Below are 21,993 nucleotides of genomic sequence, written 5' to 3' on the forward strand. Positions count from 1 at the left end.
TGTACAAGCAGAATGGAATTTCAATGAAAAATTTTTCATTGTGAGTTACGGGTGATTTTTTGAGCTTTGTATTCTGGATTTCTGGTATCATTGTTAAATCTGTTTTTACTCCTGAATTATACGCAGCACTCTCTTGCTCTATGGATTTCCATGGTTCATGTTATATTTTCAGACGGTTTTGACTATTTTTTTTCCTTTACATTAAGTATTGAGAAAGAGGTTGCCTGATCCAGTTTCCCACTTCCCTTTTTGAAGGAAGTCTGTCAGTCTTTATGTTCAGTATAATTTTTGTTATTTTGGAATCCACAGAAGATTGTGATATTCATAAAATTAGGAAAAATTACCAAGTAGTAATATAAAAGAATTCTTTTCATATCTAGCTGTAATATAAAATGAAATATGTGTAAAGTTGCTGTAGTAACCAGTGTCACAATGATGAAAGTTAAGTAATGTAACTAATAAAGCCAATAATTCCAGGAAACATTACATTATCAGTAGTAATTAGATTTTTTGATGAGGGATTGAATTAGTTAACTATTCCTGCCTAATGAATTTTTTTAAATGATGAGCAGCTTACTGATATACAGAGTAGTATTAACTTAGATAAATTATCATTGTAAGTAATTAAGTCATGATTTAAAATAAATACAATATTAAACACATTAATATGATTTGCCAGTACCTCGATTACATAAAATCATTTAGAAAAAAGATATACTACGTAAAAAGGAAAACTATGCACAGAAAAACTAACCGACATTATTTACCAGATCCCACACTATTTCCTTCTCCACCTCAGAGTCACTAACTTCTCTGATTTACGCTTCTGCCTACTCCATTGTGGTTTCCGCTTATTCACTCCACCAAGCCAAATCTCATTAAGGTTGCCAATGCCATCTGTATTCCTGGTGTACTGTGTAGTTTCAATCCACATCTTCCATGAATCCACTGATTTCTTCTAAGCACTTTATTTTCTTAAATACACTCTTATCACTGTTCTCTGTTATTGTCCTTGTAATGTATGGCCATTCCACCTCTGTTTCCTTTGTGGCTCTTCTCTCCCCTCCCTTTAAAGGTGAAAGATCCTCAGAATCAATTTTCAGTCTTTTTCTCACTCTTCACTATCTCCCCACACAACTACCTCCGTTTCCGGCTTTCATTTGCCAGATAAGGTACCTCCAGCTACAGCATTCCTTTTAAATTATAAACTCACATATCCAACTTACAAATGACATTTGCACTTAAATGTCTTCCAGTCAACTAGAGAGGATATCTACTGCTTTTATTTTTATTTCCTAACATTCTCCACTCTTGCTTCTGGTGAGAGAATTCATTTGTTTTTCCGTCTTCTCATTATAGCATTAAGTATGGTTATTATTTTTAGATTTCTTTCCCTTCAAAAATCAAAGAAACCAGAGAGCAAGAGCTATATTTGTTGTGTTCACTTTTATATCCTGAGGGCAACATCCAACCTGGCTTACAGAAAGTCAGTTGTTACTTTTAATTTGAATATAATGTGATGGGTAAATGAATTGTGACATCCATTTCTTTAATCAAGTTGCACAATCAGGCTTGGTGTTTCTTTTTAAAGAATAAACAAATACAAGAAGTTTTCTATAATAAAAATTTAATAAACAAGACAAAATAAACTAATTATAAAGAACATATTATATTACACAAGGTAAAGGTACTCAAAATATTATAAAAATAAAAATACTTTAAATCTTATAAATAGTTAAATAAATATTAAAATAGATAAATAAATATTTAAGTAGATAAATAAATAGATCAGCATGGGCATCTGTGAGGGACTAGTGCCTGTAGAGTAGAACATCATGTTGCTTAATATTACTGAAAACACTTGACAAATTAATTCAATTTAGGGCGTGATGAGAGCAGAAATGAGAGTCTTTGACATGGCAGCACAGGTGGAAGTGTGGTCTTGTTAGGCAGTGAGAATCATTTCCGTGTTGAAGCAGGTGTGTGTCATTCCTTTCTCCTGAGTCTTTCTTGCAAGTTTGTTGATGAAGAGAAGGATCTCATGACTTCTGCTCTGACAATCTCCCAGGCACAAGGGCTGTATTTCTTCTCTTGCAGATAGACAGTGATTCTGTGGAAGTATTTCCTCACAGCCAGGATGGAGTCCTCCTTCAGCAGGGGAGTCCCTTCCAGCCCCGCCTCCTGCATCAGACAGGCTTGCAGGTCAGTGAGCTGCTGAAAAAGTGCAGTGCAGAACTTGTCCAGGAGGGTCTCATCCCAAGCGGCAGCCGAGCCCTCCGTGCTGAAGAGCTGGAAGGTCTGCTGGATCGTCTCATGGACGACAGCGATGGCTTGAGCCTTCTGGAACTGGTTGCCTCCAAACGCCTCCTGGGGGAATCCAAAGTCATTTCTGTCCTTCAGGCAGGAGAAGGGGGAGATTCTCCTCATTTGTTGCAGGAGCATCAGGGCCCTCGTGTTAGCCAGGCTGTGGGTCTGAGGCAGGTCGCAGCCCAGAGAGCAGGTGGAGTTGCAGCTGAGCAGCAGCAGGGCCAGGAGGAAGGACAAGGTTGGGGCCATCGGGGACCTTGTAGATGCTGCTGGCCTGGCTGAGGTGGGTGACTCTGTGAACCCTGCTCTCTAGGTTCTCTGAAGACCTTCCTTCAGGCCTGGGTCTTAAATAGGGACATATTCATTTCCATTTTCTGAATGTTTCTTCTTACTTTCTACTTCTGTTTTTAGTTTTCATTTTGCACTCTCCAAATGGGTTAGAGCAGTGTTTCTCAACCATTTTTTTCCATTATTGACTCCTCCCCTACCCACAGAGCCTTTTTAGATATTATTTCCTAATTGCCCCCCCCATGAAATTTTGATAACATGTATATCCTGTGTATGTAGTTATGTACTCCATGGATATCTCTATTCTGTACATAGGAAAAGAAAGTGCAAAGTTTACTCTTTTTATTCAATGCAGGATTAAGAATGACTAAATAAAAATGTTAAGCTACAAGTTAAATTTTAAAACTATTGGTACAACTTTATAACTAAATTTGCGGAGTGACTTACAAGTTTGTTTAATTATATAAATTGTAATATAGAAAATTACATATGCAAGTTAACAGTTTCTAAAAATACATAGTAATTTTAATGTTATGAAATATTTTAAATTATTTAAAACTGCTAAGAGCAATTGAAAATTAAATTATTTTTAAATTTATTTTGGTATTTAACTTTTAATTTTAACTCATATGAGAAAATAATTAATTTCACCAGCTGCTAGATGTTCATCAAGATATTGTCAACATTTTTTATCTGTTTAGCACTAGACATAATGATTGATGTGTTGAATAACTTTAATAGAATTAAATCATGGAATAGAAACTATTTGTATTTCATTCCCAAGGCCCACATCACACTCAGCAGTGATGAGGATTAAACGTAAACAACGTCCACAAGACAGCCAATGGCAGCAAGAAGTATGCACAGCCCACCTCTCACAGTATGACTAAGATGCAGGAAAGGATGGAGAGAAAGCCTCCAGTCACAGCCATCTGTTAGCTATAGGTTTGTAGCCCTGATCTTGCATACATTTTGTGTATCTCACAAGACAATGAGAGAAAAGAAATACTAAATAAGGTTTTTGTTAGACAAGGTTGAACTTTGGAGCTCCCCAAACCATTGTAATGTCTAAGATGTGTTCACACCCCCAAGAACTAATTTTCACACTCTTGGAAGCAGTGTTAACAAATGTTCCATCTGGTGAGGAATGTTGATGATGGGGTGACTATGCATATATAGGAGCAGGGAATATATGGGAAATCTCTCTACCTTCTGCTCAACCTGGCTGTGAACCTAACCACTCTTTTTTTAAAAAAGTATATTTAAAAAAATATTTACTGCTTATATGTGGAATCTTTAAAAATGATACAAATGAACCTATTTACAGAACAGAAATAGAGTCACAGATGTAGAAAACAAACTTACGGTTACCAAGGGGAAGGTGGGGTAGGGATAAATTGGGAGAGTGGGATTGACATATACACGCTACCATATATAAAATAGATAACTAATAAGAACCTACTGTACAGCACAGGGAACTCTACTCAATACTCTATAATGACCTATATGGGAAAAGATTCTAAAAAAGAGTGGATATATGTATATGTATAACTGATTCACTTTTCTGTACAGCAGAAACTAACGCAACATTGTAAATCAACTATACTACAATAAAAATTTTTTTAAAAAGATCCATCATCAAAAATGTATATATTTAAAGGCTAACGAAGCAGGCTTCTTAGACTATTGGAGACAGTTCTTTCCAAGAAAAAGCGTTTTTAGCTCTGAAGAAAAATCTCCTGCTAGAGGACTAGACTTTGGCATAGAACAGAAGCCAGGTCTTCAGATTGGCTGCTGTCATTGTCCATCCTGGCCAATAAGGGGCACTCTTCCTTCATAAATATTTTAATAGCCCACAGAATGAAATGGATCCTGCTTTCTATTTCCTTTTCGCTACAGCTACTGTTACATCATTGTAACAGGGACATTCACTCATTTCCAAAAATATTCACCAGGAGAAAAAAAAAAAGAAAAAGTCCTCTCATATAGGAGTTTCCAAGAAACCTAGAACTTCACACAACTTTTGCTTTCAATTGGTGGTTTTATACTCAAGTAAAATTGACAGCAAGAAACCACAAGGGAATAGGAAACAGCTGTATGAATGGGCATTACAGGTTAATGCAAAGTGAGTGAGGAGAGCACACTGGGCATTTCTTCACTGGGAAGAAGGAAACGATTATGATATGGGAGTGAAAGAATGGGGTCCAGGAAAGTAGGGAGGAAAGGGGAAGTGTGCCAGGTATCAGAATCAGCAAATATCATATATATTTTTAATATGTTCTATACAATAATACATACCATCATACATTATATACTATATATTATTCAAATATATATAATTTTTTCAACTTTCCTTTGGAGACTGATCTCTGTACCAGATACTTATAGGCCACCAATTTCTGATTGCATATACTTCAGACTTATCCCTCATATTAAGTGTGTCTAATTTCTTCAGGATACTTCCTAAATATGTTGTTTAGAGTGTCAGTGTTTTGCAGTCAGTTACAGAGAGAGGGGTAGGAGATTTCACTACTCTCATGTAGATCTATATGAAAACATAATAGCCACCATCTGTTAAGCTCTCACTCCGTGCAAGATACTCTGCTAAATGCTTTTAAATGTTCTTGTTTGTTTAATACTCAAAACAACTCTAGGAATATTTCCACCCTACTTTACATTTGGGAAAACTGATGGTCAGAGAAGTTAAATGAATTCCTCAAAACCAAACATCTCAATTCCTAACAGAATCTAGGTGTGATGCATAATCCTATTATCACATCATAAATAATTACTTACATTTTATATCTTGAAATTCTCATACATTTTCATGCCAAAATTACACACTTTCTTGCTCTCTGTATTTTGTTGATGGATGTTATTGTGTTTTTTCCTGGCTTTCACCTAATTTTGCTCTTTACTTTGGATATTGAGGTAGAGAAATTTTCAGTTTAATTTTTTCATCCTATGAAGAAAGTGTCTCTGACTATTATATTCATTGCAAATTGACTACTTATTAATCCCTTAAGAGCTTGTGAGTTTCCTGAAGTCATTGCCCTACATATAAATCAAATCTTAATTTAATCAGAAAGAAAGGAAGCAATAGAGTAGAAGTCTTGGCTATCAATCTCTACCAAAAAGAAGATGTGTTTTATAATAACAGAAAAAGCAATGTAACAAAGGGAAAAATTAGGTAGCCAGATTACTAAAACACATAAATTCTAAGACTCTTATATTGTTAGTAACAATTAGATTTAGGATAAAGGATGTATCTGATGTTCAAATGGTGGAATTAACTTTCAGTAAAATGATTCCAGAATGATTACCTGGCAATCTAAGCAGAAATCAGTGTAAACTCTTATGCTATACGATAGATGAAAATAAAATCCTGATGGAATACAGAATTTACATAAAATTAGATTTGTTAAAGGGAATTAGGACAGTTCAAGTTCCATTCATGATGTATAAGAAGGCTTGAACATGTCCTACTACCATCAACATCTAGAAAACTGGCTGTGATGCTGAGACAAGAAAAATATCTCCTTGAGCTATCTTGTCAACAATTATCTTGACTCTCTTCCTGGAAGTATAGAGAAGTAAAGAAATGGAAGATACAAATAAAAACCAATATGAACTTTTAGAAATGAAAAACATAATAACTGAAATGAAAATTCAAGTACAGATGTAAAGATCAGTAACCTTAAAGACACAACAGTAGAATCTGTCCAAAAGGAAGCATGGAATGAGATAAGAGCTTCAGATGTTTGGAATGCCAGAAGGAAAAGAATGAGAAGAGTCAACCAAAATATTGGAAGAAATAATGGCAGATAATCTTTTGAATTAGATTAAAACAACAAATGTATGGATACAAGAAGCTCAGTGAATCCCCAGCAGCACACACACACACACACACACACACAGCCACAGCAAAGCACATTATAAAATTGCTGACAACAAGTAATAAAGAAAAAAACTTTAAAGCAGTTACGTATCAAAAGCGCATTACATTGCAAAGAAAGATAAATAAGAATACTTTTGGATAGCTTATCAGAAATTATGCAAGGTAGATGTCAATTAAAAGGCATATTTAACGGCAGAAGGGGAAAAAAAAAACAACCCGGAATTTTAAATCCAGAAAATATATCCTTCCAACTGAGGCTAAAATAAAGACTTTTTCAGGGAAACAGAAGCTGAGAGAGTTCATCATGATCAGACCTGTCCTATAAGAATTGTTAAAGGACATTCTTCAAAGGAGAAAATGATACCAGATGGAAACTTTGAGCTACACAAAATAAGAAAAAGTGTTAGACAGTTTACTGCAAAAATAATAAAAATGTATCCAGCAGTTCAAAACACATGTAGCAGTAATAGGTATGGCAGAGTAGCCTAGGAGAGAAGGGTAACAAATGAAGCATACTAAAGATTCTTACAATATATGGAAAGCTCCACAAAAGGTAGAGTTTGATAACTTGAAATAATACATGGTAAACAGTATAGAGAAAACTAAAATTGAAACAGAAAGGAATAGTTATTAAGCCAATAATGGAGATAAAACAGAAAATAGAATCATATGAGAAAGGTCAATTAATCCAAGAGAAGACAGGAAATTAAGAAAGGAACAGTCACAAGAACAGTTAGACATAAAATAAATAGAAGGAAACAATAAGGAGAATAGCAAAAATCAAGGAAATAGAAAATCTATGAAGAAAATAAAAGAAACCAAGAATTTGTTTTAAAAGTTTAATAATTTTATAGAACTCTAGCAAGACTGATCTAGGTAAAAAGAGGAAAAAATTTACCACACTACCATTATTCATCCTTCAGTCTACACCAGTCTGGTTTCTGGCCTACTTTTCTACCAAACCAGATCTTACAAAAATCACCAAAGACATCTGTGTTTCCAGATCCACTGGATAGTTTAGCCCTACCCTTCCCTAAATGTACTGCTCAATCTTTAAACCCTTTGTTTTCTTCTTCAATACTTTCTGAAGATCATTCTTCCCTGATTGTCTCCTGACTGCACTGGCTACTCCATCTTTGTGGTCTTTGCAGCCTCTCCTTGTCTTTTAGCCTTAAAAGTTAAACATCTTCATAAGCTTTAGGTCGTCTTCTCATTCTACACTCATCAGTAAACGCATCAATTATCATGCCCTGATTTGCAAATTTGCAACAAACAATTGCAAATTAATAACAACAATGTACATTTTTGGAGATTCCAGATCAACAGATTCATCTACCAATGGGATGTCTGACTTTAGATACTTCTCAGGCACTTATAGAATACATCTACTTTTTCCTCCTTCTTGATATCCCTCATTCAAGCTTCTGGTGAAAGAATCCCTTGTCTTTTACCTCTCACTGTAGGATGATAGAAAATTGAAATTCATTAAGCATGATTAATGTTTTATTTCTCCTTCTCTTCAAAATTGAAAGTTCCAAGAGAATGAATTTTTGCAATTGCTTTATTTTCCTCTGTATCCCCAGAATAACCACATAATGTGGCATAGAAATATGCAGTTCTAAATATAAGTAACTGGAAAAAATGAATGAGTAATTTGAATTCATCATCCATTCTTCAATATGGGTTGCAAATTTATGCCTTTTTTTTCAAAAATAAACAATTCCAAGAAGTCATCAGGGAAAGAATTTCATAAATCAAACAAGAAAACAATTTCACAAAAAAGAGTATATTTTTGTTGTATTTTAATATATTATAAAGGTAAACATGGTATTATGTGAACAAACCTATTTTAACTACGATACATAGTATGACATAGATAAAGTAGATGAATGAATAAATGAACGAGTATATGAATACATTGGAGCCCTCAGCATATTAATGGTAGTTATTTTAAATTCCTGGTAGGATAATTCCAAAATCTCTGCCATATCTGAGTCTACTTCTGATGCTTGCTTTGTCTCCTCAAACTGTGTCTTTTGCCTTTTAGTGTGCCTTGAAAGTTTTTGTTGAAAGCTGAACATGATGTACTGGGTAAAAGGAACTGAGGTAAATTGACCTTTAGAATGAGGTTTTGCATTTATCTTGCTAGGACATGCCCTATGTTTACTGTTTGCTCTAGCTGTAGATGTCAGAGACTAAAATTTCTTCTTTTGTCCATGCTTTTTTCTCCCCTTTTGTCTTTGGATTTCCCTAGAGATTTGTTCTTAAATAAAGTCTGATATTTGCAGTTCTTTTCAGTCTTAATCCCCTATAGTACAGGACCCAGTTGATGTGATGATACGTATGGGGAAGGGTGAAGTTTTATATAATCCTACGATTATGTCTCAGTGTTTTAATGAGTCTGTGCTCCTGGGCTGTGATCTTCACAGGTGCTTCTCAGATTTTTTTACCACCCTATTTCCTGCCCCTATGAGATAGAAAAAGTTGTAGGGGGTTGAAGTTGGGTATTTCCCTTCCCCGAGGTGGGTTAGTCTCTGGTAAAATAGTTTTCCTTGAGGACAGGCCTTTGTTAAGGGGAACAGAACACTGAGAGTGCTTCAAAATGATCTCCTTTTTCCTACCTCCTCTGGAAGCACCAGGAGGTTCTTCTTTGACCTTCACAGTGAGCACCTGGTGAGGTCCTGAAGGTAAGACTCACAAACGTGTAGGGCCCTCAAAAATTGGGCATCCCGCAGTCAGTTTTTAAATCTCAAGCTCATCCATGTGGATGCTCCAGTAATTCTTCAATTACAGTTTAAGTGTTCCTACCAGTACTAGTTTCAGCTCTGGTTCCTGTCCTGCAGTTCTGCTCCAAGTAAGCCATGATCTCTGCATCCTCCTCTCTCCACAGTTCTAAGGGCAGCAGCTTGCACTGTGACCTCAGTTCTCTGATGGATCTAAGAAGAGTTGTTGTTTTTCAGTTTGTCCTGCATTTTTGTTGTTGTTGATATGAGGTGGGGAATGATGACTTCCAAGCTGGTTACATGTTGAGTAGGAAACCAGAATTTCCCCCAATACATTAATACATACATAGCATCATTGTAGGTATCTCTCGAGGAATGATGCCCTTAGAGATAATCATTTAAGAACAACATTTTAACACAATTTTGAGCAATTTAACCCAACGCATTCTAAGACTAAAGGAGAAATAAGATTCTGTAAAATGACTGAACACATGGGAATGTGACTTAGTATATTAAAGAGTATCATCTCCAGGTCCCTTACCTTACTTCTTAATCTTCCTTGAAAATTTGAATATGAAGAGAATGAGCACATAATTTCCACTCTGACAATTTCCCAGGCAAGATCACTGTCTTTTTTCTTTTTCAGGTAGAAATGGATTCCCTGGAAGTACCTCTTCACGGCCAGTGTAGGGCCTGTCACTCCCAGGGCAGATTCTTCCTCTCCCATCACCTGCACCAAGCAGGCGTCCAGGTCCTCCAGCTGCTGATGGAGTCCAGTGCGGAGTTTGTCCAGGAGGGAGGTGTCCCAGGCAGCAGAGGAGCGCTCTGTGTGGAAGAGGTGGAAGATCTGCTGGAGCATCTCGTGGAGGACAGAGATGGCCTGGGCCTTCTGGAACTGACTGCCATCCACTGTCTCCCAGAGATGTCCTTCACTCAGGAGATTAGAGAGATCCTCCTCATTTGTCTCAGAAGCATCAGGTCTTCCTGTGAACCAATCCATGCCTCTGAGACAGGTTACAGCCCAGGGAACATATGCTGCTACAGCTAACCACCAAGTGGGCCATCAGACAGGGTGGGCATTGAGGATCTTGGGGATGCTGATAGCCTGGATGAGGTGTGTGTCTCTGTGAATCCTGGCCCCTAGTTTCTCTGAAGTCCTTTCTATAAATGTCTCTTAAATATAATATTGTAATGTTTCATTTTCTGGATGTTTCTGGATGTTTATTCTTTTTTTTTTCTTTCCTTTATGTATGCTCTAAATAGATTGGAATAGATTAGAAGACATCAATCATTTAGATTATTGTTTTCACCATATCTGTTTAATTTGCCGAAAATCTTCAGATGTTTGAATGTAAATGAATTGAAAGCTTTCAAATGAGAAAAGTCTCTTGGTTAAAATCAAAAGTATGCAAACAGTTCTTCTTGCTAAGAACAAAATTTTACCTCTGATCCTGGGCTCTGGTTTTGCCCTCTTTATTTCCTTTGTCAGCCAAGCTGCCTCAGTCCTCTGGATTTATCCTCTTAAGAAAGGACTTACTTGGGAATTCCCTGGTGGTCCAGTGGTTAGGACTCTGCACTCTCAACTGCCAAGGGCCTGGGTTTGATGCCTGGTCGTGGAACTAAGATCCCACATGCCCTGTAGTGCGGCCAAAAGCAAAAGAAAGGATTTACTAGACCTGTTTGACAAGTAACTCCCTTAGGAGAAAGGTCTATGTCTTGTTCACAATTTTATCATTATCTAGGGTCCATATTAATTACTCAAGACAAAATTATTAATGAATAATACACTCAGATTTTGTGTACAGAAAGTATGACCAGGTGGCAGTGCTTCACTAGGGCCTCAAGACCAGAAATGCAACTGGCATTTTCCACTCTTTTAACATGTTCCTATTAATGACTCTTCAGGTTGTTCTCCATATCCATGGCTGGTTTCTTCATTTTTTTAGCTGCACGTGGGCATTTCAGTTCTAATTCCAAGCCCCACAACATGTTTATCCTTCATGGTACCACCTCCCCTCACCCATTAGCACATGTTTAATCTCACCTTCTGGCTCAGTGTGCACACAAGCCACACATTGTCCAATTGACTCTCACTAACTCACTCTTTAAATGAGCTGCCATTGAGTCAGCTCATCACACTTTCAACTTTTAGCAAAACTTTACTGGAGGGTAATTGCTTTTGTCCCCAAAACAATCAACTGCCCTAGACCCAACAGCGTTTCTGTGAAAAATCCCTCTTCTTTTCATTGGGTACTCAGGTGTCAAATATTTCCATAGCTTCCAGATGACACAAGCCAAACATTATGCACTCTGTGTGTGTGTGTGTGTGTGTGTGTGTGTGTGCAAGGAGCATGGGTTTGGGTAAGTCATCCTTTTTTTTTTATTCACCTTTACCTTAAATGAATTTTACTTTGCTAAATGTTGATTTCTGTATTGAATTTAATTCATTAAACTCTTGAATACTCATTATGTTCTTAAGTTTCTGAGCTGGCCACAGGAATTCAATGATGATTTACCGTTAGAAGCTTATATTGAAGTATTTAATTACTGTCCCTAGATTATTCAGTGACTACATTTCTGCTGAACTTCTTTACTCATCATTTTTTTTGTCTCACAGTGAAAATGCAGGGCAGTGAGGCAAGTACATGATGCTAGAGAAAACTAGCCATCTTTGCCTTACTAGTTTCAGAGTCTTTAAATTTTTATATGTTCATTTTAATTTAGTATTTTTCTGGGCAGCGGTTGTCTTGCTCTTCTGAATTACTTTCTATTTTGTCTTGAGGTTAGTCCCAAAATAAGGAGGTAAAATGGAAACATAAAGGGCCTGTACCATTATTTTCCATAATGTTCAATACTTCATTGGTTTCCTTCTCCATTCAACTTTCTTAGAAAGCTGTCATTGCACTTGGATGCACTGAGGCAAAAGGAAAACAAATGTAAATATAACTATGATGAGAGTAAGAGAAGTAAAGTGACTCCCAGGGTGAAACAATTACAATGGGAGTTCTTCTCTTGTGACCCTTCCACCTACTCCAGTATGGTTTATGCTGATTAATTCCATCAAATCACCTCTCATCTGTTTCCCCAAGTAGTGGATGGTTTCAATCCACAGAGCAGCTCACTGACATTTGACATCCTATTAATCAAAAGAATGATAATTATCATTGTAAGTAATTAAATGTCATCATTTAAAATAAATAAAATATTAGACATATTAATATGATTTGCCAATATATCAAACCCATGAAATCTATCCAGAGATTAATATACTTTAAAAAGAGAAAACTATGCAGAAAAAAAATCCACAATTGTTTCTAGTTCCCACTTTATTTCTCTCCTGCATTTCAGAAGGCAGATCTCCCAGATGATATATATATTGTCACTAACTTCTCTTCTCTTATTCACCCTTCCTCCAGTGTGGTTTCTGGTGATTAATTCTCCAAACCAGCTCTCATTAAGATCTCCAATGACATCTATTTTCCCGATGTACTGAGCAGTTTCAATCCACGTTTGGAATGATGCAATTCTGAAAGCAGTTTTAGTCTTTTAAATAGGCTCTTATCACCGTTCCCTTTTATCCTATTAACTTATGGCCATTCTACCTCTGTCTCTCTGGTGGCTCTTTCCTCCTTTTACTAGTTGAAGGTTCTATGAGTCAATTTTAAGTCCTTTTCTCATTCTATTCACTCTTCACACATAACTACTTCTGTTCCTTGGCTTTCAGTTCATGGAATTGCTTGTAAATTGCAGGCTCAAAAATCCATTTTCCAAAGGACATTTGCACTTGGATGTTGGCCTCTCAAATGTAGAGGATATTGACTGCTTTTGTTATTATTTCCTGACATACCTTGCTCCAGCTACTGCTGAGAAATTCATTTTTTTCTACTTCTTCTCAGTATAACATTTATATAACTAATATTAATTATGAGTATTGTTTTTAGTCTGGTTTCTCTACAGAAATCAACAATACAAGAAAGTACAGTTGAATTTGTTACATTCACCTCTGTGTCCTGAGAGCAGCATAAAACCTGGCTTAGAGGAAGTCTCTTTTTACTTATAACTTGAATAACATAGTAATGGGTAGTGAACTGTACTATGCATTCTTTAATCAGGTTACAATCAGATGTGGTGTTTTTTTTCTTCTTTTCAGGAAAGCTAAACGTTTTAACTTTCTTTTTTTGTTTGCTTGTTTATTGAAGGATAGTTGATTTACAATGTTTTATTAATTTCTGGTGTACAGCAAGGTGATTCAGTTATACATATATATATTCTTTTTCATATTCTTTTCCATTGTGGTTTATTAAAAGGTACTGAATATACTTCCCTATGCTATACAGTAGGACCTTGTTGTTTATCTATTTTATATATAGTAGTTTATACCTGCTAATCCCAAACTCCTAATTTATCCCTTCTCCCCTTTCCCCTGTGGTAACCATGAGTTTGTTTTTTATGTCTGTGACTCTGTTTCTGTTTTGTAAATAAGTTCATTTGTATCATATTTTAAATTCCGCATATAAGTGATATGTATTTGTCTTTCTCTGACTTACTTCACTTAGTATGATAGTCTCTAGGTCCATCCGTGTTGCTGCAAATGACATTATTTCATTCTTTTTTATGGCTGAGTAGTATTCATTGTGTGTGTGTGTGTGTATACACCAAGATGTAATTTTTTTTAAATAATAAACATACAAGAAGTTTTCTATAGCAAAAAGAATTTAATGAACAAAGAAAATAATAAGTTGACTAAATACAAAGAATGTATTTTTTCTCTGAAACTACAGTGTAAATGTGCACATAATATATGAACAAAAATAATTTTAATATTTGTAAATAGTTAAATAAATAAATAGATAAATAGATCAGCATGGGCATCTTTGAGGAACTAGTGCCTGTAGAGTAGAACACCATGTTGCTTAATATTCCTGAAGACATTTGACAAATTAATTCAATTCAGGGCATGATGAGAGCAGAAATGAGAGTCTTTGACATGGCAGCACAGGTGGAAGTGTGGTCTTGTTAGGCAGTGAGAATCATTTCCGTGTTGAAGCAGGTGTGTGTCATTCCTTCCTCGTGAGTCTTTCTTGCAAGTTTGTTGATGAAGAGAAGGATCTCATGACTTCTGCTCTGACAATCTCCCAGGCACAAGGGCTGTACTTCTTCTCTTGCAGATAGACAGTGATTCTGTGGAAGTATTTCCTCACAGCCAGGATGGAGTCCTCCTTCAGCAGGGGAGTCCCTTCCAGCCCCGCCTCCTGCATCAGACAGGCTTGCAGGTCAGTGAGCTGCTGAGAAAGTGCAGTGCAGAACTTGTCCAGGAGGGTCTCATCCCAAGCGGCAGCCGAGCCCTCCGTGCTGAAGAGCCGGAAGGTCTGCTGGGTCGTCTCATGGACGACAGCGATGGCTTGAGCCTTCTGGAACTGGTTGCCACCAAACGCCTCCTGGGGGAATCCAAAGTCATTTCTGTCCTTCAGGCAGGAGAAGGGGGAGATTCTCCTCATTTGTTGCAGGAGCATCAGGTTCCTCCTGCTAGCCAGGCTGTGGGTCTGAGGCAGGTCGCAGCCCAGAGAGCAGGTGGAGTTGCAGCTGAGCAGCAGCAGGGCCAGGAGGAAGGACAAGGTTGGGGCCATCGGGGACCTTGTAGATGCTGCTGGCCTGGCTGAGGTGGGAACTCTGTGAACCCTTCTCTCTAGGTTCTCTGAAGACCTTCCTTCAGGCCTGGGTCTTAAATAGGGACATATTCATTTCCATTTTCTGAATGTTTCTTCTTACTTTCTACTTCTGTTTTTGCTTTTCATTTTGCACTCTCCAAATGGGTTAGGGCAACGTTTCTCAGCCATTATTTTTTCCATTATTGCCTCCTCTTCCCCTGCCCACAGAGCCTTTTTAGATAGTTTTTTCCTAATTGCCCCCCCATGAAAGTTTGAAAACACATATGTACTGGGTATCTATTTATATACTCCATGAATATCTGTATACATAAAAAAGAAAGTGAAAATTTTACTGTTTTTATTCAATGGAGGGTTAAGAATGAAAAAAATTTGCCCTAAAAATTGTATTTAAAAGCTATTGAGAACTAGGGACTTCCCTGGTGGTCCAGTGGTTAAGAATCCACGCTTCCACTGCAGGGGGCATGGGTTTGATCCCTGGTCGGGAACTAAGATCCCACATGCTACGCAGTGTGGCCAAAAAGAAAAAGAAGTTATTGACAACTAATTTAACTTTATAACTAAGTTTGCAGAGTAATGTTTTTTTTAGTCAAAAGATATATTTGAAGAAGGTTACTGATTTTCTAAATTAAGCTTTATATTATAAACATTTTCTTATGCCATTAAAAATTACTCAGGGACTTCCCTGGTGGCGCAGTGGTTAGGAATCTGCCTGCCAATGCAGGGACACGGGTTCGAGCCCTGGTCTCGGAAGATCCCACATGCCATGGAGCAACTAAGCCCGTGTGCCACAACTACAGAGTCTGTGCTCTGGAGCCCGCAAGCCACAACTACTGAACCCCGTGCGCCTAGAACCTGTGCTCTGCAACAAGAGAAACCACTGCAATGAGAAACCCGGGCACCGCAACAAAGAGTAGCCCCCGCTCGCCGCAACTAGAGAAAGCCCACGCGCAGCAACAAAGACCCAATGCAGCCAAATATAAATAAACAAATAAATAAATTTATTTTTTTTTAAAAGACAGATTTAGATAAAAGACAACTTAAGAAAAAAAAAAAAGAATCCACCTGCCAGTGCAGGGGACACGAGTTCGATCCCTGGTCCGGGAAGATCCCACATGCCGCAGAACAACTAAGCCCATGCGCCACAACTACTGAGCCTGCGCTCTAGAGCCTGTGAGCCACAACTACTGAGCCCATGTGCCACAACTACTGAAGTCCACACGCCTAGAGCCCGTGCTGCACAACAAGAGAAGCCACCGCAATGAGAAGCCCACACACCACAACAAAAAGTAGCCCCTGCTCACCGCAACTAGAGAAAGCCTGTGCACAGCAACGAAGACCCAACACAGCCAAAAATAAATAAATAAATGAACTTAAAAATATTACTCAAATAAAACATCTACAATGACTGTATAATGTTCTAGTCTATGGATGTAGCCTTGTTTAACATTTTAGTTTTTTAGATTAAGAATATTTCAAAAGGGCTTCCCTGGTGGCACAGTGGTTGAGAATCTGCCTGCTAATGCAGGGGACACGGGTTCGAGCCCTGGTCTGGGAAGATCCCACATGCCGCGGAGCAACTAGGCCCGTGAGCCACAACTGCTGAGCCTGCGCGTCTGGAGCCTGTGCTCCGCAACAGGGGAGGCCACAATAGTGAGAGGCCCGCGCACCGCGATGAAGAGTGGCCCCCACTTGCCGCAACTAGAGAAAGCCCTGGCACAGAAATGAAGACCCAACACAGCCAAAAATACATAAATAAATAATTAATTAATTTTTAAAAAAAAATTTCAAAATTTCACAATTGCCAATCATGTTGGGAGAATGTCCTTGGGTATAAAATTGTACCCAATGATGAATATTTCCTAGGATAGATTTAACAACGTATAATTATGAAATCAAAAGACATCACCGTTTGTAAAGTTCTTGAGACCTAAAACTAATTTGTTTTCCAGGGAGTTGCTGAAATTTATGCTAGGACTGTGGTAATGTCCATTTTATTGCTCACTTGCTAATTTTTTTTCCAGTTCGATAAAAATCTGATACTGGTTTTATTTTGCATTTGTATAGGGTATTTGATAGAGTGAAATTTACCTAATTATGCAGAGTAACTTTTAATGTAATATATTTACTTATATAAATAGTAATGTATCAAATTATAATTTCAAATAAAAATTTATATAAATATTTCATAATAGTACCAATGTATGGATATATTTTAAATAAAATCAGAATTGCTAAAACCACTGAAAATTTAAATTATTTACTTAGCATATATTTTTAGGTAATTAACTATTAATTTTGTTTCATATCATGAAATTTTTAACTTCACTAGCTGCTAGGTATTCATCTAGATATTGTCAACAGTTTTCTGTTTAGAACTAGGCATAATTAGTGATGTGCTAAATAACTTTAGTAGAATTAAATAATAAAATATAACCTATTCGTGCTTAATTCCCAAAGCCCAAATCACACCAAGGCTCAAACATAAGCAACATCCACAAGACAGCCAATGGCAGCTCATAAGTAAGTAAAGGACACTTCTCACATTATGACTTTGAGATCAAGCAAATGATGGCGAGAAAGTCCTGTAATGAACAGTTAAGTCACCATAGGTTGTAGCACTGATCCTGCATAACATTTGTTTATATTCCATGAACTCAGTGTCAATGCTTCTCACATCATATACAAGAAAACCTGAAGAGCAAAATGAATACAAAGGAATAAGACTGTTGGATAAGGTTGACCTTTGAACACCAAAGCCATTGTAATGGCTGAGATTTGTTCATACCCCAGAAAACTAATGTTTGCACCCATGGGAGCATCCCCAATGAGAATGCATAATTTAGGCAACATCAAAAATTGAATTGTCGCGATGTGGTTCGAGATTCTCCCCAGGATCGCAGTCATGGCCGCGTGCTTGTCCATCCCGGGAATGGCCACTGCACGCATCCACAGGTTCACTAACGGGGGCAAGGAAGAAAGGGTTGCGCGTTATTCATATCAGCGGAATTTGATAGAAAGAGATAGGCGCATCTCTGCAGTTAATCGTTACTATGCGTCAAATGGTTTGGTGAACATTGATTAAGGAAGCATTTTCCTGATTGATGAAAAATAACTCAGTTATGCTTGTCTACCCCTGCTAGAAGGTTATGCAGTGTATTGTGTAGCATGCAGTGTATTTTGTAGTGTATAATAAAAATAAAACAAAAAAGTAAAAAAAAAAATTGAATCATTCTCCATATTTTTGCATTAATGTTCAAATTTCTCTAAGGACCTCCAGAAGTTCCAATCCAAGTCTGTTGTTTTAAACGGAATGAATACATCTTTGTATTTGACTCATAACTGGATAAATATTGATTATTATCATGGAAAGAATTAACTTTCATCTCCCATCTTGAATTCTTTTATTTTGCATAGGAAGTCACGTGGCCTCAGCCCTCTACATTCCTGCTCTTTACATGGTAGGTATGTGATAATCTTTGGCAAATTAGCTCTTTAGTAACTGGACTCTATCCATTCCCTGTATTATCCTTGGCAGCAAGTCCAGTGTAATCACACCACAAGTAATTTTTTGTAATAGACTCATCTATGTATTTTATTTTATTTTATTTTCATTGAAGTATAGTTGATTCCAATGTTTGTTAGTTTTTCTGGTGTATAGCAAAGAGATTCAGATATATATATATATATATATATATATATATATATATATATATATATATATATATATATTCTTTTTCAGATTCTTTTCCATTATAGTTTACTAGAAGATATTGAACATAATTTCCTGTGTTATACAGTAGGACCTTGTTGTTTTTCTATTTTATATATAGTAGTTTGTATCTGCTAATCTCAAACTCCATTTATCCCTCTCCCCCCTTTCCCTTTGGTAACCATAAGTTTATTTTCTATGTCTGTGAGTCAGTGTCTGTTTTGTAAATAAGTTCATTTGTATCATTTTTTGATTCCACATATAAGTGATATCATGTGATATTTGTCTTTGTCTTACTTCACTTAGTATGATAATCTCTAGGTCCATCCATGTTGTTGCAAATGGCATTATTTCATTCTTTTATATGGCTGAGTAGTAGTCCATTGTATATATATATACCACACCTTCTCTTTCCATTCATCTGTCGATGAACATTCAGGTTCATTCCATGTCTTGGCTATTGTGAATAGTTCTGCTATAAACATTGAAGTGCATGTATCTTTTCGAATTAGAGTTTTCTCCAGATATATGCCCAGGAGTGGGATTGCTGGATCATATGGTAACTTTAGTTTTCTTTTATTAAGGAACCTCCATCCTGTTTTCCATAGTGGCTGCACCAATTTACATTCCCACCAACAGTGTAGGAGGATTCCCTTTTCTCCAAATCCTCTCCAGCATTTATTGTTTGTAGACTTTTTGATGATGGCCATTGTGACCGGTGTGAGGTGATACTTCATTGTAGTTTTGATTTGCATTTCTCTAATAATCAGCAATTTTGAGCATCTTATCATGTGCTTATTGGCCATCTGTATGTCTTCTTTGGAGAAATGTCTATTCAGGTCTTCAGCCCTTTTTTTTTTTTTTTTTTAAATGTATATGCTTTCATATACTTTTTTTTAAAATTTTTTTTAATGGCTGTGTTGGGTCTTCGTTTCTGTGTGAGGGCTTTCTCTAGTTGCGGCAAGCAGGGGCCACCCTTCATCGTGGTGCGTGGGCCTCTCACTATCACGGCCTCTCTTGTTGCGGAGCACAGGCTCCAGACACACAGGCTCAGTAGTTGTGGCTCACGGGCCCAGTTGCTCCGTGGCATGTGGGATCTTCCCAGACCAGGGCTTGAACCCGTGTCCCCTGCATTGGCAGGCAGACTCTCAACCACTGCGCCACCAGGGAAGCCCCACCCCATTTTTTGATTGGGTTGTTTATTTCTATGTTATTGAGCTGTATAAGTTGTTTGTATATTTTGGGAATTAAGCCCTTGTCAGTTGCATAGCTAGCAAATATTTCCTGCCACTCCATAGCTTGTCTTTTCATTTTGTTAATGGTTTCCTTTGCTATGCAGAAGCTTATAAGTTTGATTAGGTCCCATTTGTTTATTTTTGCTTTTATTTCTATGCCTTGGGAAACTGACTTAAGAAAATACTGCTACGATTTATGTCAGAGAATATTTTGCCTATGTTTTCTTCTAGGAGTTGTATGGTGTCACATCTTATATTTAAGTCTTTAAGCCATTTTGAGTTTATGTTTGTGTATGGTGTGAGGAAGTGTTCTAACTTAATTGATTTAATTATGGCTGTCCAGCTTCCCCAAAACCACTTGCTGAAGAGACTGTCTTTTCTCCATTGTACATTCTTGCCCCCTTTGTCGAAGATTCATAGACTGTAGGTGTGTGGGTTTATTTCTGGGATCTGTATTCTGTTCCACTGATCCATATGTCTGGTTTTGTGCCAATACCATGCTGTTTTGATTTCTCTAGCTTTGTAGCATTGTCTGAAGTCTGGAAGGGTTATACTTCCAGCTTTGTTCTTTCTCCTAAGGATTGCTTTGGCAATTCTGGGCCTTTTGTGGTTCCATATAGATTTTAGGATTATTTGTTCTAGTTCTGTGAAAGATGTCATGGGTAATTTGATAGGGATCGCACTGAATCTGTAGATTGCTTTGTGTAGTATGGCCATTAATTCTTCCCATCCAGGCCCATAGGATAACTATCCATTCCTTTGAATCAACTTCAGTTTCCCTTATCAATGTTGTATAGTTCTTAGTTATAAGTATTTCACCTCCTTGGTCAGGTTTATTCTTAAGTATTTTATTATTTTTTTATGAGATTTTAAAAGGCATTGTTTTTTTACTTTTTCCTTTGATATTTCATCATTAGTGTAAAGAAATGCAACAGATTTCTGTATGTTAATCTTGTATTCTGTTACCTTGCTTAATTCGTTCATAAGTTTTAGTAGTTTTTGACTCAACAAGTAATTTTACTAAAGCACTTTCTGAGATTTTCTCCTCCTACTGGCAGACATTTACGAATGACCAATCTATTTTGCTTCCTCACAGCCATATTTACTGGGATTATAACAGACAATGGCTAACATTTCCACTCTACTCCTGCTGATATCAATAACGCCTACTGAGTTTATTGCTAAAGTCACTTGGATTCTCTTTCCTTTAAGGTGCATATGGCTGGGGATTCAAGTTGCAAGAGCAGCACAATTTTCAGCCTGTGCCCGGAACTATATTAAACACACAAGGATGGCCTTGTCTCTAATTTGTCCACTAGTATGTCACAATAGAAAATAACCAGACTGGTGTCATATACAGAGCCGAGGATCTAAACTCAAACTCTCTCTGATCCTCATAGCTCACAGCAGCCAGACATTTACCATATTACTCTTTCGTGGATCTTTACTAATGTGATAATTATTACCTTTATCCTGAGATTTTTTGGAGACTCCTTACAAAAAATGATGAATATCATTTTCATCCTGTATTTTCATTCCATCCCATGAGACAGTGGGCTCCTTTTCAGTTTGATTTCCAATATTTGACATATAATAATTAAAGCATTATGGCAGGTTGTAAATTGAGAGTTTGGATTCTGAGTCCTTGGTCTACTCTTTTTGCCTGCTAACCTGCTCATTCTTTTTTACTCAGTATGACTATATTCTTACTTCTAGATGCATGTAACCTTTAAAGACCTTTAAATTCATATATTGATGTCCTAACCACCAAAGTGGTGATATCAGGTGGCGGACCCTTTGGGACATGATTATGCTATGAAGATGGAGACCTCACAAATGGAATTAGGGCCATTATAAAACAGGTCAAGGTAAATCCCTCCCTCTTCTGCCCTGTGCTGATACAAGGAGAACTCTGCAGTGTGAGACCTGAAGCAGCCTCTCACCAGAACTGGACCAGGTTGACACCCAGATCTTGGATTTCTAGACTCTAGAACTGTGAGCAATACATTTCTGCTCTTTACAAACTACCCAGTCTATGCTCTTTTGTTGAAGACGCCCAAATAGTAAGACCTGACCTGACCTATTGTATCCTCAGAATATCTTCCAGGAGTCTGTAAAATACCTAAAGCGAGAGACACCATCTTACCCAACCCCGTTTCCTAGA

The 21,993-nt window shown here is 37.2% G+C and overlaps 3 protein-coding genes and 1 pseudogene across 3 annotated transcripts; 1 reads left to right on the forward strand and 3 right to left on the reverse strand.

Moving 5' to 3' along the window:
- Window positions 1–1,986: 1,986 nt before the first annotated feature.
- Window positions 1,987–2,556, reverse strand: LOC103010766 (interferon alpha-1-like). The gene has a single exon (XM_007176819.3). The coding sequence runs from the start codon at window positions 2,554–2,556 to the stop codon at window positions 1,987–1,989; it is 570 nt and encodes a 189-aa protein (XP_007176881.2).
- A 5,115-nt stretch (window positions 2,557–7,671) lies between these two features.
- On the reverse strand, window positions 7,672–10,286 carry LOC103013053 (interferon omega-2-like; annotated as a pseudogene).
- Window positions 10,287–14,273: 3,987 nt separating this feature from the next.
- On the reverse strand, window positions 14,274–14,843 carry LOC103010469 (interferon alpha-1-like). The gene has a single exon (XM_007176818.2). It carries the CDS (start codon window positions 14,841–14,843, stop codon window positions 14,274–14,276), a length of 570 nt encoding a protein of 189 aa, XP_007176880.2.
- A 2,910-nt stretch (window positions 14,844–17,753) lies between these two features.
- On the forward strand, window positions 17,754–18,067 carry LOC114237020 (NADH dehydrogenase [ubiquinone] 1 alpha subcomplex subunit 1-like). The gene has a single exon (XM_057549276.1). The coding sequence runs from the start codon at window positions 17,755–17,757 to the stop codon at window positions 17,965–17,967; it is 213 nt and encodes a 70-aa protein (XP_057405259.1). The 5' UTR covers window position 17,754; the 3' UTR covers window positions 17,968–18,067.
- The last annotated feature ends 3,926 nt before the right edge of the window (window positions 18,068–21,993 follow it).

This window comes from Balaenoptera acutorostrata, chromosome 6 (assembly GCF_949987535.1).
Source record: "Balaenoptera acutorostrata chromosome 6, mBalAcu1.1, whole genome shotgun sequence".
Lineage (NCBI taxonomy): Eukaryota > Metazoa > Chordata > Mammalia > Artiodactyla > Balaenopteridae > Balaenoptera > Balaenoptera acutorostrata.